Source organism: Coregonus lavaretus (assembly GCF_964263955.1).
Source record: "Coregonus lavaretus genome assembly, chromosome: 39".
In the NCBI taxonomy this organism is placed as follows: Eukaryota; Metazoa; Chordata; class Actinopteri; order Salmoniformes; family Salmonidae; genus Coregonus; species Coregonus lavaretus.
In genome coordinates this window covers 8,038,311-8,058,083 of record NC_140026.1, presented here as the reverse complement: position 1 = coordinate 8,058,083, position 19,773 = coordinate 8,038,311, and the positions used below count along the sequence as shown (strand labels likewise).

The following is a 19,773-nucleotide window of genomic DNA, read 5'->3' as shown; positions in this document are numbered from 1 at the left end:
CTTATTTGGGGAGGCCTATATAGGGTGTGGCCAGGGTTGGTTTGGGGGGGGGGGGTCGACTGGTTGGGGTGGGGTTGTGGCTGGTGTTGCTGTGGTCTGGGTGTAGGTCCTCAGGGTACAGGTCCGGGGGGGGGGGGGGGAGTCTCACAGGTCTGGGAGGGAGTCTTGCAGATCTGGGCGGGGTGAGCATTGCTCTGTTCCTCCTGTGTGAGGTGCTGTGGTTAAGTGCAATGTCTTTCAAGGTCCTGGCAAAGGTAATAATAATATGCCATTTAGCAGACTCTTTTATCCAAAGCGACTTACAGTCATGTGTGCATACATTTTTACGTATGGGAGGTCCCGGGGATCGAACCAACTACCCTGGCGTTACAAGCGCCATGCTCTACCAATTGAGCTACAGAGGACCACAGATACACCTGGTTGTAGAGGCTGTCCAAGTCCTGGGTGGGGTGATGGGCCAGGTAAACATTGAGTTTCGAGGTATAGTCACAGGAAATGATTGTATTCACCCGCTGTATGGTGGCAGGGTGGAGATCACCACTAATGTTTTAGGGAAAGTGGAAAAAGCTTTTTCAATCACTCCCTTGAGTGCTCTGGCCACCCTTTCCTGCTGGGCCCTCGGGTCGTTTGTGCCTGTGTGTATTATGGTGTGGCTGGGGGACCCTAGTCTGTCCTCTGACAGCAGCTCCAGGGCGCGCCGGGTGTTCGGACACCACTGTTTAGCCACTCTGTGTTTAGGAAAAAGTTTGTTTTGCTCTACAAATTTCCAGTTTTTAGTCTATTAAGAGCACAATCTCTGGATTTTGTGTGTCCTCAGTGGGTGTGTGGTGGTTGTAAGGCTATCGTGGGTTTACGGGGTACTGGGGGGGGGGGGGGGGGGGGGTCTGATGGGTTGGTGGGTCCTATCTTGTCTGTCCTGCCTGTGGTCGGGATCTGAAGACTGCTGTTCTGTTGGCTTCTTTGGGGGGATGGCCAGCTATCTCATGAGTTGTTCCTTGTCCCACCTCAGCTTTCTCCCCTCCTCCTCCAGCACTCTCCCCTCCTCCTCCAGCACTCTCCCCTCCTCTTCCAGCACTCTCCCCTCCTCCTCCAGCACTCTCCCCTCCTCCTCCAGCACACTCCCCTCCTCCTCCAGCTGGGCTGTTTTTCCCCTCCTGTTGGAGTTGTCTCACCACAGTCCAGAGTGCAGACACGTCTCTCTCCCTCTTCATCTCTCCAGGTCTGGTTGAGGGGCTGTTGTTGTGCTGGTCTGTGCTGTCTGGAATGTGTTGAATTGCTGTTTGAACTCTACCAGCTCGATCTCCAGCTGGGTGAATGTATTAATTCAGGAGCAGTGCTGTCGTGGGATCTGGTTCTGCTCAGTGCTGGGGGAGTGATAACTCTCCTCTTGGGGTTGCTTGTCTGTGCCCTTTTTTTGATCCTGTAAAAGGCCTGCTGAAAAGGTTTGAGGGTTTTCCTGCACCATTACTGTTCCAGACTTGTACAGGTTGACACAGGCTGTCTCGGTGTCCTCAATGTCCAGTATTCTGAGTTTCCACCCTGGGTTAAGCCCTGTGCCGTGCCAGGGGATGATCTGTGTGAAAGATGGTGTTGCTTATGTTCCCATTCTTGTAACAGTCAGCAAATAGTGTCTCTGGATTTTCCTTGAGGAGTTTATCTTTGTACCTTTTACGTGTAGGATAATTGTTTATTTCTGGTGGGAACTGTAGTTTGATGGCCTCTGCATAGTGGAATTCACACCTCTCACTTCACACCTAAGTGAAAATTGAAGTTGCTGCCGAAACATCTGTCCTGTCCTAACTAAGCATTTGAGTCTTCATATACAGTGGCTTGCGAAAGTATTCACCCCCCTTGGCATTTTTCCTATTTTTTTTGCCTTACAACCTGGAATTAAAATAGATTTTTTGGGGGTTTGTATCATTTGATTTACACAACATGCCTACCACTTTGAAGATGCAAAATATTTTTTATTGTGAAACAAACAAGAAATAAGAAAAAACTGAAAACTTGAGCGTGCATAACTATTCACTATTCAGAGGTGTTGGGTTTTTTCTTTATAACCCAACCCTGATCTGTACTTCTCCACAACTTTGTCCCTGACCTGTTTGGAGAGCTCCTTGGTCTTCATGGTGCCGCTTGCTTGGTGGTGCCCCTTGCTTAGTGGTGTTGCAGACTCTGGGGTCTTTCAGAACAGGTGTGTGTATATATACTGAGATCATGTGACAGATCATGTGACACTTAGATTGCACACAGGTGGACTTTATTTAACTAATTATGTGATTTCTGAAGGTAATTGGTTGCACCAGACCTTTTTTAGGGGCTTCATAGCAAAGGGGGTGAATACATATGCACGCACCGTTTCACTTCACCAATTTTGACTATTTTGTGTATGTCCATTACATGAAATCCAAATAAAAATCAATTTAAATTACAGGTTGTAATGCAACAAAATAGGAAAAATGTCAAGGGGGATGAATACTTTTGGAAGGCACTGTAGTAATATATCTTATAGCAAGGTTTCTAGAGATTATTGAAATATCTTTCTTTTACTTCTTGGCCTTGGAAGAAGCTACAGATTGAAAATCTACTCTCTCAGTTGTTCGTTGGGTGGTATTTTTAGGTTTTTGCTGTGCTTTTCCTGCTTGTTGTTGTGTTGTTGGGTAGTCCTTGGCAGTCTTTGGAAGTAAGAATCCTTTCCAGGTATTTTTGTGAAAATTCAAGTTTGTACGCTTGACGTTTCAGATTGGATTGAAGGTTGTAACAGGTAGTTTCCTGAGTAAGTCAATGTGAAAAAAATCCAGGTTTATCCCACTCTAATTCTAGAGTTTTGGGGAAAAGTTCAGGAGCTCATGAGCTTTCTCTTGCTCTCTTTGTCTCTCTCTCTCTCTCTCTCTCTCTCTCTCTCTCTCTCTCTCTCTCTCTCTCTCTCTCTCTCTCTCTCTCTTTTCTCTCTCTCTCTTTTTTCTCTCTCTCTCTCTCTCTCTCTCTCTCTCTCTCTCTCTCTCTCTCTCTCTCTCTCTCTCTCTCTTCTCTCTCTCTCTTTTCTTTCACTCTTTTCTGTTGCTTTCTCTCTCTCTGTCTCTGTCTCTCTTATGGTGCAATGTAGACCCGAACACAAGTTTATAAGCTACCACAACAGATGGATTGGAGCGATAGGGTCTGTGTGACATTTTAGTATGTCTTAGTAAGTGTTCCAAAACTTCCAATGTTCTGTTTTCATGAATGTTCCATGCATGGTTTAATATAGTTTGAAGTCTGATGATGTATTCGATGATGTATTCAATATTTCAATAACGTATTAGTATATATTACAGGATTGGTATACATTGGGCGAAGCACAGAGTCGAGTTGTAACATGTCTGGATACCTTTGTTTTTGGATTCCTCAGGCTATGGTTAATCAATCCTGTGATGAATGCTACACTCTTAGAAAAAAGGGTTCCAAAAGGGTTCTTCGGAGATGTGTGAGAGGGGCAAAGCGTCATCGTGGGTGGCCTTATTTCACCCAGCATTTCACACCCCCATGTCAGGAGTGGTGCGTGTGTGTGTGCGTGCATTTGTGTTATGTGTGTGTATACAACAGTTAGTTTGGTAATCCAGTGTCAAAACCATGACCCCACTTGTCTTGTCGATTACTTGTTCATTTCCCCCTTTTTCAAGCTGAGAAAAAACCTCCAGAGAATGAGGGAAAGGAAAGAGATCACTTACAGTGGGGAAAAAAAGTATTTAGTCAGCCACCAATTGTGCAAGTTCTCCCACTTAAAAAGATGAGAGAGGCCTGTAATTTTCATCATAGGTACACGTCAACTATGACAGACAAAATGAGGAAAAGAAATCCAGAAAATCACATTGTAGGATTTTTTATGAATTTATTTGCAAATTATGGTGGAAAATAAGTATTTGGTCACCTACAAACAAGCAAAATTTCTGGCTCTCACAGACCTGTAACTTCTTCTTTAAGAGGCTCCTCTGTCCTCCACTCGTTACCTGTATTAATGGCACCTGTTTGAACTTGTTATCAGTATAAAAGACACCTGTCCACAACCTCAAACAGTCACACTCCAAACTCCAATATGGCCAAGACCAAAGAGCTGTCAAAGGACACCAGAAACAAAATTGTAGACCTGCACCAGGCTGGGAAGACTGAATCTGCAATAGGTAAGCAGCTTGGTTTGAAGAAATCAACTGTGGGAGCAATTATTAGGAAATGGAAGACAAGACCACTGATAATCTCCCTCGATCTGGGGCTCCACGCAAGATCTCACCCCGTGGGGTCAAAATGATCACAAGAACGGTGAGCAAAAATCCCAGAACCACACGGGGGGACCTAGTGAATGACCTGCAGAGAGCTGGGACCAAAGTAACAAAGCCTACCATCAGTAACACCCTACGCCGCCAGGGACTCAAATCCTGCAGTGCCAGACGTGTCCCCCTGCTTAAGCCAGTACATGTCCAGGCCCGTCTGAAGTTTGCTAGAGTGCATTTGGATGATCCAGAAGAGGATTGGGAGAATATCATATGGTCAGATGAAACCTAAATAGAACTTCTTGGTAAAAACTCAACTCGTCGTGTTTAGAGGACAAAGAATGCTGAGTTGCATCCAAAGAACACCATACCTACTGTGAAGCATGGGGGTGGAAACATCATGCTTTGGGGCTGTTTTTCTGCAAAGGGACCAGGACGACTGATCCGTGTAAAGGAAAGAATGAATGGGGCCATGTATCGTGAAAACCTCCTTCCATCAGCAAGGGCATTGAAGATGAAACGTGGCTGGGTCTTTCAGCATGACAATGATCCCAAACACACCGCCCGGGCAATGAAGGAGTGGCTTCGTAAGAAGCATTTCAAGGTCCTGGAGTGGCCTAGCCAGTCTCCCGATCTCAACCCCATAGAAAATCTTTGGAGGGAGTTGAAAGTCCGCGTTGCCCAGCGACAGCCCCAAAACATCACTGCTCTAGAGGAGATCTGCATGGAGGAATGGGCCAAAATACCAGCAACAGTGTGTGAAAACCTTGTGAAGACTTACAGAAAACGTTTGACCTGTGTCATTGCCAACAAAGGGTATATAACAAAGTATTGAGAAACTTTTGTTATTGACCAAATACTTATTTTCCACCATAATTTGCAAATAAATTCATAACAAATCCTACAATGTGATTTTCTGGAGAAAAAAAAATCTCATTTTGTCTGTCATAGTTGACGTGTACCTATGATGAAAATTACAGGCCTCTTTCATCTTTTTAAGTGGGAGAACTTGCACAATTGGTGGCTGACTAAATACCTTTTTCCCCCACTGTAACTGTTTACCTGGCAAGAATGTGTTGTACTTGTTTCAATATGATTCAAACCTGTTGATTCATAGTCTCTGCTCCGTCCCAAATGGCACCCTATCTCTTATGTAGGTCACTACTCTAGTGCACTACTCCCATAGGGCTCTGGTTAAAAGTAGTGCACTATATAGGGAATAGGGTGCCATTTGGGACTCAGGCAACGTCTCTGAAGTGGAATTTGAAATGGCAGTAGTTTGAATGTCAAGAAGTAACATGATGATATCTCATCTCTATTAAGGCCTTGCCTTATTTCCATGTTCAGTAATATCCAACAAATCTGTGTGTGTCGGTATGTGTGTACATGCACGCGTGTGTAACTATCCATGTTAAACAACCATTCTGCCAGATGTTTCTGACACTGAAGCATCTCCCTGATCTGTCTCCATGGTGATGATGTGGATCATTGATTGGCTATAGTGTATCTTCTTGCTAACAGGGCTGTACCTTATAGGGGGGATTGGATTCTATTCAACAGGTCGAAAGGAATGTGCTATGATGACATTAGGAAAACACACTGTAACTAACTGATAGCCTTTGAAATGCTTCAACCAGAGAGAAAATCATATGTATACCTCTAAAGAAGTCCTTCTGGCGCTGAATGTCTTGGAATGGCATAGTTACTGTAACATGCTTTACAGGAGTATAATTCTGAATGACTTTTACACTGTGTTGTCTCCCTAAGGTGAATTATGCCATATCACCTGTTGCTTCGTAATATGTTTGTTAGTATGTTCCAATTTCTCTTTTGCTGGAAGGATGGATGGATAAAAGGAGGAATGGATGGGTAGCATGTAGATAACCACTAGGCTACCTGCCACCCTACTAGAGAGGGATGGAGGACAGAGAGAGGTAGAGGGTTGGAGGACATAGAGAGGGAGAGGGTGGAGGACAGAAAGAGGGAGAGGGTGGAGGACAGAGAGAGGGAGAGGGTTGGAGGACAGAGAGAGGGAGAGGGTTGGAGGACAGAGAGAGGGAGAGGGTTGGAAGACAGAGAGAGGGAGAGGGATGGAGGACAGAGAGAGGGAGAGGGATGGAGGACAGAGAGAGGGAGAGGTTTGGAGGACAGAGAGAGGGATGGAGGACAGAGAGAGGGAGAGGGTTGGAGGACAGAGAGAGGGAGAAGGATGGAGGACAGAGAGGGAGATGGTTGGAGGACAAAGAGGGAGAGGGATGGAGGACAGAGAGAGGGAGAGGGATGGAGGACAGAGAGAGGGAGAGGGTTGGAGGACAGAGAGAGGGAGAGGGTTGGAGGACAGAGAGAGGGATGGAGGACAGAGAGAGGGAGAGGGTTGGAGGACAGATAGAGGGAGAAGGATGGAGGACAGAGAGAGGGAGATGGTTGGAGGACAGAGAGGGAGAGGGATGGAGGACAGAGAGAGGGAGAGGGATGGAGGACAGAGAGAGGGAGAGGGTTGGAGGACAGAGAGAGGGAGAGGGTTGGACTGACCTGCTGGGAGAGGTAGATATAGGGCGGAGTGTGTGTGTAGAGAGAGAGAGTGTGTGCGTGTGTGGAGAGAGAGAGTGTGATATGAACAATTAATCAAACTTAATCAAACAGTACCGACCCTCTCCAACTATTTTTGACACACACACACCCACATAAAAACGTACGCACACACTCACACACCCACACACACACACACACAAGCGCGCGCACGCACACACACACACACACTCCCTGGGTTGGCTCTCTACCCCTCTACTCACCTACAGGGGAGGTCTGTAGCATCAGACTAGGACTGCATCCCAAATGGCACCCAATCCCCTACATATATAGTGTACTACTTTTGACCAGATCCCTAGTATAGTAAAGTAAGTAAGTATAGTAAGATGAGCCCTAGTAACTGAAATGTTAAGGTTAGGCAGTTTCAAGATGCAACAGTGTAGGATGATTCTGAGCTTGAGTCAAAAACAGCCAGTGTTGCCTTTTTTTATTTTTTGGTTGTCATTTTTTATTGAATCACAAACTTTACTGTCAATCAGAATCAAGCCCTCCCACCAACTGTCCCAAACAAAGCCCTGGCCTGCCCCGCCCTGTGTAAATACAGTGTTAGTTTAGGAGGTTCCTAACTACAGTGGTGAGGCAAATGAAGTAGAATAGTTTAGTTAAACAGTGCAACACAGTGGCAAAGGGGCACCAGTAGCCCAATAGGATAAGGTTTAGGATATGGCATAGATATATATATATATATAGGTCATACAGTATAGATATAAGACCATATAGGATTTAAAGAAAGAGGACAATGAACTGGGTGGAGGTATAACCCAGGTCTCTGTGTTTAAGTGAAAACCGATTAACTCCATTGTGCCCTTTATATCTATTATATAGGTAGGGCTGTACTCAACAATATCACCTACAATGGCTGCATTCAACAGGTAGCAGTCGGAAGCTAAGCTAACGCTGCTTTGAAACCCAACCCAAATGGCTAAGGAGAGAAGCTTCAAGGCTGGAATAGAAAAGATAGAAGGTAGAAAGTAGCTGGAATTTGAACTGTTCCGGGATATTGTCGTTCTCGGTCTCTGCTCAGTAGCGTGCAAACAAGGATTAGGAATTGTTGACAGGTAGTAATTAAAAGAACGGCGAACATTCCAAGATTCTCATTCCGGATTTAACCAGTTGTGCCCTGGGTTCTTCTCAGTGTCTTGAGTCCTCATTTAACTATGGATTTAAACAATGGGTTCTAGCTCTATTGTAACTCATTTTTGATCAGCCTACATATTGCTTGTTTTGATGATGATGATGGAATTCTGATGCTAGACTCTCAATTCCAAAAGTCTGTATTCTACTTCTATAGTGTGACCACCTCATTAACCGACATATCGGTTATTCTTCGGTTTTTAAACAACTAATTGATCGACGTCGGTTCAATTATTTGAATTCCTTTTTAAAAAATCTGTGAGCTCAATGCGCACATTGCACAGTTTCTCTAAAGATAAATCAAATCCAGCCTGAACTGTACAATGTAATAGTTGTAGTTTCCAACAGGCCAGTATTCTACATAGTTTAGCACATAAAATGTGGTAATTAACTACAATGACCATAATCCATTGCACATCTACTTGTCCGGTCTGTGTTTCTTTTATGCCTGCTAAGGAAGATGCAGAAGAATGCGCGATCGTGAGGTGATATAGAGGACAGCTGTTGATCGCGAGGTATAGTGGCTTGCGAAAGTATTCACCCCCCTTGGCATTTTTCCTATTTTGTTGCCTTACAACCTGGAATTAAAATGGATTTTTGGGGGGTTTGTATCATTTGATTTACATAACATGCCTACCACTTTGAAGATGCAACATATTTCTTCTTGTGAAACAAACTAGAAATGAAACAAAAAAACGGAAAACTTGAATGTGCATAACTATTCCCCCCCCCCCAAAGTCAATACTTTGTGGACCCACCTTTTGCAGCAATTACAGCTGCAAGTCTCTTGGGGTATGTCTCTATAAGCTTGGCACATCTAGCCACTGGGATTTTTGCCCATTCCTCAAGGCAAACTGCTCCAGCTCCTTCAAGTTGGATGGGTTCCGCTGGTGTACCGCAATCTTTAAGTCATACCACAGATTCTCAATTTGATTGAAGCCTGGGCTTTGACTAGGCCATTCCAAGACATTTAAATGTTTCCCCTTAAACCACTTGAGTGTTGCTTTAGCAGTATGCTTAGGGTCATTGTCCTGCTGGAAGGTGAACCTCCATCCCAGTCTCAAATCTCTGGAAGACTGAAACAGGTTTCCCTCAAGAATTTCTCTGTATTTAGCGCCATCCATCAATCCTTCAATTCTGACCAGTTTCCCAGTCCCTGCCGATGAAAAACATCCCCACAGCATGATGCTGCCACCACCATGCTTCACTGTGGGGATGGTGTTCTCCGGGTGATGAGAGGTGTTGGGTTCACGCCAAACATAGCATTTTCCTTGATGGCCAAAAAGCTCAATTTTAGTCTCATCTGACCATTCTTCCATATGTTTGGGGAGTGTCCCACATACCTTTTGGCGAACACCAAACGTGTTCGCTTATTTTCTTCTTGAAGCAATGGCTTTTTTCTGGCCACTCTTCCGTAAAGCCCAGCTCTGTGGAGTGTACGGCTTAATGTGGTCCTATGGACAGATACTCCAATCTACGCTGTGGAGCTTTGCAGCTCCTTCAGGGTTATCTTTGGTCTCTTTGTTGGCTCTCTGATTAATGCCCTCCTTGCCTGGTCCGTGAGTTTTGGTGGGCGGCCCTCTCTTGGCAGGTTTGTTGTGGTGCCATATTCTTTCCATTTTTTATAATGGATTTAATGGTGCTCCGTGTGATGTTCTAAGTTTCAGATATTTTTTTATAACCACTCCCTGATCTGTACTTCTCCACAACTTTGTCCCTGACCTGTTTGGAGAGCTCCTTGGTCTTCATGGTGCCGCTTGCTTGGTGGTGCCCCTTGCTTAGTGGTGTTGCAGACTCTGGGGCCTTTCAGAACAGATTTGTATATATACTGAGATCATGTGACAGAACATGTGACACTTAGATTGCACATAGGTGGACTTTATTTAACTAATTATGTGACTTCTGAAGGTAATTGGTTACACCAGATCTTATTTAGGGGCCTCATAGCAAAGGGGGTGAATACATATGTGTCACGTCCTGACCTGGAGAGATTGTTATTCTCTAGGTAGTTTGGTCAGGGTGTGAAACTCTGTTAGAATTTCTATGTTTAGGATCTAGATGTGGTGTTTCTATGTTTGGCCGGGTGTGATTCCCAATCAGAGACAGCTGTCGCTCGTTGTCTCTGATTGGAGATCATACTTAAGTAGCCTGTTTGCCTACCTTAGTTGTGGGATCTTGTTCCGTGTTCGGCTTGTATGTGTATAGCCTGAGGACTTCACGTTACGTTGTTTCTTGTTTTGTTTATGTTTATTTGAGTTTAATAAACATGTTCGCATACCATGCTGCACCTTGGTCTGACCCGTCTCTCAACGATCGTGACAATATGCACGCACCACTTTTCCGTTATTTATTTTTTATAATGTTTTTAAACAAGTTATTTTTTTTATTTCACTTCACCAATTTGGACTATTTTGTGTATGTCCATTACATGAAATCCAAATAAAAATCCATTTAAATCACAGGTTGTAATTCAACAAAATAGGAAAACTCCAAAGGGGGATGAATACTTTTGCAAGGCACTGTATCTTTACCTGAAAATACATGATCCATAGGGTCACAAGTGTACACCCTCCACCTCCACCCTCCTGACCTATAAAGTTACCCTTCTGAGAACAGGGGCCCCCTGAGGCCTCTTAAGGAGCTCACACGGAGCATTTGGTGCCTGGGGACGGACCGGTTTAAAATCTAACGAAGTGTGTGTGTGTGTGTGTCTCCCTCCCTCTCTCTCTCACTCTGTGGCCCTATAAAAAATGCAGGTTACATTTAGCAGCGCCCTGTTTGTGACTGACTTGTTCCTTTATTTTCTATAATGTCTCTATCTGAATAAGCCATCCACTGAGTTGTTAGGCTGAGAGATAAGGTGCCATTGTAATGTAATGTTTTCCTTTAGCCAAGGAAAGGACCCAATTATCATTCTAAAGGGCCTACGCGGGGGGTTATGTTACAAGCCTTTTTCAGCTCAGCTGTCCCCAAGAAGGGTGTGTGTGTGCGTGCCGTGGCCTGTTGGTCCCCATAGAGCTGTCAAAGCACAGCTGCCCACGGGGTTAAAAGTATGTCTATAGTGTTCCATTCCTGGAAGAAAAAAAAAAATCTCTCACCGATGGCTTTGTCTCTGATGCGGAGAGGACAACCCCCCAATCAAGTGCCGGCCGGCCTTTTCTGTTGGTTCTGTTTGTGGGGGTTCCTTTCTTCTTCTTCTTCTTCTTCTTCTTCTTCTTCTTCTTCTTCTTCTTCTTCTTCTTCTTCTTCTTCTTCTTCTTCTTCTTCTTCTTCTTCTTCTTCTTCTTCTTCTTCTTCTTCTTCTTCTTCTTCTTCTTCTTCTTCTTCTTCTTCTTCTTCTTCTTCTTCTTCTTCTTCTTCTTCTTCTTCTTGAGAGAGAGGTTGTGAACAAACAGGATTTTATTAGCTGTCAAAATGGCCTCCAATCAACACAATTTACCAATCCTTATATCCCTGTGAGGAGCCGTAAATTAATGGGCCGCTCTCTATCACTCCTCCTCTCTTTTTTCTCCTCCTATTCTTTCCCTCTTTCTCACGTGCCTGTTATCTGAACGGCACTGGGTTAAAGGGATAAGAGGAATATATTAAAGAAAAAGTGAAATTCACTGTCGTTGCTTCTTAATAGACAGAAATGAGCACGTAAGAGCGATGAATTATACATTTCTGTCTGACTGTGGCATAGCAGTTTGCCGTGGGCATAGAACACTGTATCTGTTTGCTATGGAATTCTGCTTAGGCATCTTGTCTAAGAACAGCCCTTAGCCGTGGTATATTGGCCATATAACACTCCCCTCGGGCCTTATTAATTAAGTATATCTGGTAAGGTTTAGAGAGGAAGAGAGATTAATTGATGGTGTGTCATTTTGGGGGTAATAGAGTGAAAACGGTTTCCATGTCAAGTCTATATGCTGAACCCTTCATGGTTCAACTCATCCCAGGTGACTGCTCTTCTCTCCTCTCCTTCAAGGATTTCTAGGGAATGTTCAGGGCTGATTTCCCCTCCTCTCTCCCTCCTCCTGATCTGTCTGTCCATCTTTCACAAAGCTGTCAGTGTGCCAAGGGTCTTGGAATGCCAGAGAGGGGGATTCATCCCTTGTTCCCTCCGTCCCTCCATCTTGTTGAACGAGAGATATAAAGAGTATTGTATATTTCTTTAATCTTCTGTGGATCAGGACATCTTTTATTTTCTTTCATCTCCCCCTGTCTTTCCCCTCTCCATTCCTCTCTTCCTCTTTCCTCTCCTCCCTCCTCCCCCGTCCTCCTTCTCTCCTCTCCTCTCCCAATCTAATAGGACTTATCTCCCCACTGGATCAGATACCTGGGAGCCATTGTCTAATTACCTAATTTAATCTTCTCTCTCTCGCTCTCTCTCTCTCTCTCTCTCTCTCTCTCTCTCTCTCTCTCTCTCTCTCTCTCTCTCTCTCTCTCATCTCTCTCTCACTCATCTCTCTCATCTCTCTCTCACTCCTGTCACACACCCTCCCTCCCTCCATCCCTCTCTCCTCTCCTCTATCTGGTCTGGTCTGATTTAGGAGGGGTGTACAGTGTGTGTTAAGCATGAAACACACAGAGAATCTCACTGCTGATAGACTGCCGCAGCGTTACCTGCTGCTTGCCGTCCCTTGTAGAATCCCTGCTCGTCAGTGGCCAACAACTTGACTTTATGCCAATCAGAGAGCACGAACCAATGAAAAATATATCATTTTCTCCGTACATCCACGGATGAGCCAGTCACACTTCATATGCAATGTAGGCTATGGGATGTTAACTAGCTACAGTGGCTTGCGAAAGTATTCACCCCCATTGGCATTTTTCCTATTTTGTTGCCTTAAAACCTGGAATTAAAATGGATTTTTTGGGGGTTTGTATAATTTGATTTACACAACATGCCTACCACTTTGAAGATGCAAAATATATTTTTTTGTGAAACAAACAAGAAATTAGACAACCAAAAAGAGAACTTGAGCCTGCATAACTATTCACCCCCCCCCCTTGACTCCCCCTAAATGACATATTATTATTATTATTAAGAATTTCTCTGTATTTAGCGCCATCCTTCATTCCTTCAATTCTGACCAGTTTCCCAGTCCCTGCTGATGAAAAACATCCCCACAGCATGATGCTGCCACCACCATGCTTCACTGTGGGGATGGTGTTCTCGGGGTGATGAGAGGTGTTGGGTTCACGCCAAACATAGCATTTTCCTTGATGGCCAAAAAGCTCAATTTTAGTCTCATCTGACCATTCTTCCATATGTTTGGGGAGTGTCCCACATACCTTTTGGTGAACACCAGACGTTTTTGCTTATTTTTTCTTTAAGCAATGGCTTTTTTTCTAGCCACTCTTCCGTAAAGGTCAGCTCTGGGGAGTGTACGGCTTAAAGTGGTCCTATGGACAGATACTCCAATCTCCGCTGTGGAGCTTTGCAGCTCTTTCAGGGTTATGTTTGGTCCGTGAGTTTTGGTGGGCGGCCCTCTCTTGGCAGGTTTGTTGTGGTGCCATATTCTTTCAATTTTTTAATAATGGATTTAATGGTGCTCCGTGTGATGTTCTAAGTTTCTGAAATTATTTTATAACCCAACCCTGATCTGTACTTCTCCACAACTTTGTCCCTGACCTGTTTGGAGAGCTCCTTGGTCTTCATGGTGCTGCTTGCTTGGTAGTGCCCCTTACTTAGTGGTGTTGCAGACTCTGGGGCCTTTCAGAACAGGTGTATATATACTGAGATCATGTGTGACAGATCATGTGACATTTAGATTGCACACAGGTGGACTTTATTTAACTAATTATGTTACTTCTGAAGGTAATTAGTTGCACCAGATCTTATTTAGGGGCTTCATACATATGCACGCACCACTTTTCCGTTATTTATTTTTTAGAATTTTCTGAAACAAGTTATTTTTTTCATTTCACTTCAACAATTTGGACTATTTTGTGTATGTCCATTACATGAAATTCAAATAAAAAATCCATTTAAATTACAGGTTGTAATGCAACAAAATAGGAAAAACGCCAAGGGGGATGAATACTTTTGCAAGTTGCTGTAAGTGCACAGACGCAATGCACACAACCCTACATACTTCCTCCAAGCTAGCTATCCACTAGCTGATATTGACATTATAATTAAATCACAATGGATTAGTTTGTTTCCATGAAACAGCTGCCTGTGTTAGCTGTGGAGTTATTGCAGTGTCCTTCGCTAGCTAGCTATCTAGCTGGCTATGTTGTGCTAGCTAGCAAATATGCTAACATTAGCTAGCTATACTGTCTATGGGCTGGCACTGGCAGTATGGAATCACGGAGAGTGAATTAAAATCTTTCTTCGTCATGGTTTGGAGTATTTTAACAAGGCTGAGTGGTTGACTACTTCCAAGGTCTTCTTTTAGGGTGTGTGTGTATGATTGTGTGCGTGTCAGAGAAGGAATTCAGGCAATTAAGTTAATTTCAACAGCTGTTCTCAGAACTAAGAGTTAGAGGGTAATTACAGAGGAATTCAGAGCGGTAGAGAGGTAGAGAGGTAGAGAGAGAGAGAGAAATTTGTGGTATCTAAAACACAGCGCGATAAATCCTCGATAGATCCGCGTTCGGTGCGATGTGTGAGGCCCTTAAAGGTTCCTGACCCTGTCCCCTTGCCTACAGGGGACAAATGCCACACGTACTGTACAAACTGCACACAAATTCCGTGTTTCAGCGAAGTCGCCCCCCGTCCATATAGAGAGAGGGGCCTCACACACACAGCTGCTTCATCAGTCACATGAATACATACAGAAACATTAAAAGAACACACAATCAGTGTATCAGCGGTCATTATAACTATTGAATGACAAGACAACCCCTTGAGAATCTCCAGGTGTTCTCGCCCTCCCCGCTCACGTGTTGGCTGTGTGTGTATGCGTGTTTGTGTGTTGGCTAGGTGAGTGTGTGTTGGCTGTGTGTGTATGCGTGTTTGTGTGTTGGCTAGGTGAGTGTGTGTTGGCTGTGTGTGTGTGTGTGTGTGTGTAGGAGTATGCCGAGTAGGGGCCAAGAGCTGTCCTTCATACACACCTTGGCCCTCAACTCATCTCCATCTAATCTGTCTCAACTGTACACACTCCCATGAGAGATAGAGATGGAGATAGAGAGAGAAAGCAAGCTGTGGAGGCTGCTGAGGGGAGAACGGCTAATAATAATGTCCGGAACAGAGCAAATGGAATGGCATCAAACACAAAAACCATGTGTGTTGATGTATTTGATACCATTCCACTAATTCCGCTCCAGTCATTACCACGAGCCTGTCCTCTATAATTTAAGGTGTAACCAACCTCCTGTGAGAGCGAGATAACAACCAGAAGTGATGGATAGAGAGAGGGATGACAGAACCCTGAACACAAATCAGGGGGAAAGATTATGTGCTCATTCTTTTTGTTTGTTTACCTGACATTTTCTGAACTCAGGTTAACCTTAAACACTTCGAAATTTGACATTTGGAACAACTTCGAAATTTGACATTTGAGAAACATGGATGAATTCTGACGTTAGACTGTGAGAGCTGGTAGGTTTTGCCTGCTGGCTTAGCCTTTATTCTAATAGACATAGTGGAAGAAATACAGTACATCTGCAGATTGAATGTGACAAACAGTCCTAACATGGTGGAATCAAAACCAGGTGCCTGTTCGGTCTATAAAGGAACACACACACACACACACACAGACACACACACAGACACACACACACACACACACACACACACACACACACACACACACACACACACACACACACACACACACACACACACACACACACACACACACACACACACACACACACACACACACACACACACACAGACACACACACACACACACACACACACACACACACAGGTACTCACTTTACCTGAGTGACACACACCTGGTTTGGAGAGCCATCCACTTCCTGAGTCCCATCATCCGTCTGTCTTAGTGACCTCCCACAATTCCCGGCTTTATGGGCGGCTTTGATTCAAGACCTTTGACCCCGGTGTCAGAGTAGCACACCTGGTCAGGTCTGTGAGAAAAGACAGAGAAAAGAGGAGAGGAAAGAGTGGGATGAGTGGAGGATGGGAGGAGGTGTGGAGGATGGGTCAGATCTAGGGTTAGTGGAAAGTTGTGGTACACACACACACATGCAGATGTTTACACCGTCAGTGTGAAAGTTGATAAATTCCCTCCCATGTTCAGATCATTGCAGATAGAAACGTATCACCTAAACCTGTCCAGATCCTCTACTCCACACCATACCATAGAACCCTCAAACTCAACTCTGGACCTTGAAGCCAGTTCCACTGTGTTTTTTCATTGTTCCCCTCTAATCAGGGACTGATTTATACCTGGGACAGCAGGTGGGTGCAATTAATTATCAGGTAGAATAGAAAACCAGCAGGCTCCGGACCTCGTAGGGTAAGAGTTGAATACCCCTGATGTAGAACAATCTGTCTGTTCTATGCAGTACATTTCTAGGACTATACATCCCTCAGCCTTCCTCCACTGTGATGTCATATTGTCTGAGTTATATCTGGACTCACAGATCTGATATCGTCCTTTGAGTCGAATGAAAGTTATAAAATATGCTTTTTACTCCATCTCTTCTAGTTATAAAATCCAAATATCGCTGCCATTTCTAGACAGGTGGATGTGTGCTAACATTAGAAAGTCCAGATTTTATGATTTTATTAAACATGTATGACACGGTAAAAGGTAGACACACACACACAGAGCGACACACACACACAGAGCGACACACAGAGCGACACACAGAGCGACACACGGTGCCATTCCAGATCATGACATGTGCTCCTATTACAAATATTCTAGGTATAGATCGAGGGATGGTATATAGTTTACTGCTACTCATCCCATGTTTTTCTCAGACAGCCGTGTGTGTGTGTGTGTGTGCCTGTGTCTCTATGTTTCTGTCTGTCTGTGTCTGTGTGTGTGTGTGAGTCTGTGTGTGTTTGTCTCTGTCTCCGTGTCCGTCTCCGTCTCCATCTCTGTGTCTGTCTAGTAGGACTAAAATACGTTTTCTTAACATGCCAACTGATTGTGGAACCAGGTCGGTCAACACTTTACATTCAAGTGGCTAGAACATACACTGATACACAGTGGCCAAAGTGATTCAGAAATATCTGTTTCACCATTGCTCTCATGCCACATAGCTAGCCACTGGTTACACTCTCTATATGTGTCTATGCATTGAATAATTTGTCTAAAGGTATCTGGAAGTGCTAACTCCTCTACGTAGCATTTCTCAGTTTACCATAGAGACCTCATGTATTTCGCTTGGGCTAGCTAGCTAGAAGCGCTAACCCTGCTACATACAGTGCCTTAACGATCGACACAAAATACTCTGTAATGTCAAAGTGGAAGAACAATTCTAACATTTGTAAAACATTTATGAAAAATAAAACACTAATATATCATGATTACATAAGTATTCAACCCCATCAGTCAATACATGTTAGAATCATCTTTGGCAGCGATTACAGCTGTGTATCTTTCTGGGTAAGTCTCTAAGAGATTTCCACACCTGGATTGTACAACATTTAGCCATTATTATTTTCAAAATTCTTCAAGCTCTGTCAAATTGGTTGTTGATTATTGCTAGACAACAATTTTCTGGTCTTGCCATAGATTTTCAAGCATATTTAAGTCAAAACTGTAACTCGGCCAGTCAGGAACATCCACTATCTTCTTGGTAAGCAACTCCATTGTAGATTTGGCGTTGTGTTTTATGTTATTGTCCTGATGAAAGGTGAATTAATCTCCCAGTGTCTGGTGGAAAGCAGACTGAACCAGGTTGTTCTCTAGGATTTTGCCTGTGCTTAGCTCCATTACGTTTTTTTTTTATCCTGAAAAACTCCCCAGTCCTTAACGATTACAGCCATAACCATAACATGATGCAGCCACCACCATGCTTGAAAATATGGAGAGTGGTACTGAGTACAGTGTTGTATTGGATTTGCCCCAAACAAAACACTTTGTATTCAGGATATATATATTTTTTTGCAGTATTACTTTAGTGCCTTGTTGCAAAGAGGATGCATGTTTTGGAATATTCTGTACAGGCTTCCTTCTTTTCACTTTGTCAATTAGGTTAGTATTGTGGAGTACCGTAACTACAATGTTGTTGATCCACCCTCAGTTTTCTCCTTTCACAGCCATTAAACTATGTAACTGTTTTAAAGACACCATTGGCCACACGTGAAATCCCTGAGCGGTTTCCTTCCTCTCCGGCAACTGAATTAGGATGGACGCCTGTATCTTTATAGTGACTGGGTGTATTGATACACCATCCAAAGTGTAATCAATAACTTCACCATGCTCAAAGGGATATTCAATGTCTGATTTTTTTTATACCCATCTACCAATACTGTATGTGCCATTCTATGCGATGCTTTGGAAAAAATCCCTGGTCTTTGTGATTCAGTCAAGCAGTGAACTTCAAACACAGATTCAGGGACCTTACAGATAATTTAATGTGTGGGGTACAGAGATGAGGTAGTCATTCAAAAATATGGTTAAACACTATTATTCCATGCAAGATAGTTCATGCAAGATATTATGTGACTTCTTAAGCACATTATTACTGCTAACCTTATTTAGGCTTGCCATAACAAAGGGGTTGAATACTTATACATTTCAGCTTTTTATTTTTAATTAATTTGTCAAATCAATACATGTAAAACATAATTCCACTTTAAAATTATGGGGTATTTTGTGACCAAAAAAATCTAAATTTGATCAATTTTAAATTCAGGCTGTAACACAACAAAATGTGGAAAAAGTCAAGGGGTGTAAATACTTTCTGAAGACACTGTATCATGTCTCAGTGACCAGTTTGCATGCAGAGAGTATATGGGAGCCTCCTATTCCTTATATAGTGTACTACTTTGGACCAGATCCCCTATGGGCCCTTCTCAAAAGTATTGCACTCCATTTTGGTTTTTCACCAAGTATGTATTTAAATTTGTCTTCATCATTTAGGTTTTCTAATTCTTCGTATTGTTTTATAATTTTGAGGAAGAAGGTATTTCATATGTCAGAATATCTGTCACAGTTTGACAGAAAATACATCTGTCTCTATCTCTCCCTGGGGGCAGAATGAGCCCAGCCTGTCCTCTCTGGGCAGCCAGGTTTGTATGTGACGACCAGTCTCTATGGTCAGGCTGTGCTCACTGAGACTGTGCATAGTTAGTGTTTTCCTCAGTTTTCTATCAGTCACAGTGGTCAGATCGTCTGTTTAGAACCAAATAGCATTGAAGTTTTGTTGTGGTGTCTTTCCAATAAGTTATATATTTTTATTTTGCTTTGTGGTGATTTGATTGGGCTATATTTTCTGAGAGCTGTCCTGAGACTTTGGTGGGTTGGTAGGGGTTATGAACTGAGCCTCAGCAATACTCTTGTCTTGGACTGTGCTGGGGTTGATGTGGATGGGGTGCTGACTTGTGAGTTGGTGGTGAGGATTGCGGGTTGAGCTGGAGAGACCTCAGTATAGCCATCTCAGTCTTAGAGCTCTCCTGGTCTCTCTCTGAAGCTCTCTCACCTCTGTTGTAAGGTCAGCCAATTGTCTGTTGTGGCTCTCTCGCTCTCTCTCTCTCTCTCTCTCCTGCTGCATGTCACTCAGCTGTGCTGTGAGGCCCTTATCGTCTCTCTCTGTGCTGTGGGGCCTTTAAGGTGTTGCTATCTGGCTGCTGTTTGCTCACCTTTTCCCTGAGCAGCACCAGTTCTATCTCCATCAGGGTGAACTTCTCTGTCAGGTGTTTGATGGTGGTGTCTCTGTCTCTCAT

At 43.7% G+C, this 19,773-nt stretch overlaps 1 protein-coding gene across 1 annotated transcript in view; it reads right to left on the bottom strand.

Annotated features, from left to right (window-relative positions):
• The window catches only part of LOC311112684 (uncharacterized protein), a gene marked incomplete at both ends in the record, with an annotated part of 156,042 nt that extends 136,269 nt beyond the window's left edge, over positions 1 to 19,773 (bottom strand). The window contains 1 exon segment of the mRNA XM_084155817.1: positions 19,690 to 19,773. Coding sequence (XP_084011943.1) covers positions 19,690 to 19,773 — 84 coding nt within the window.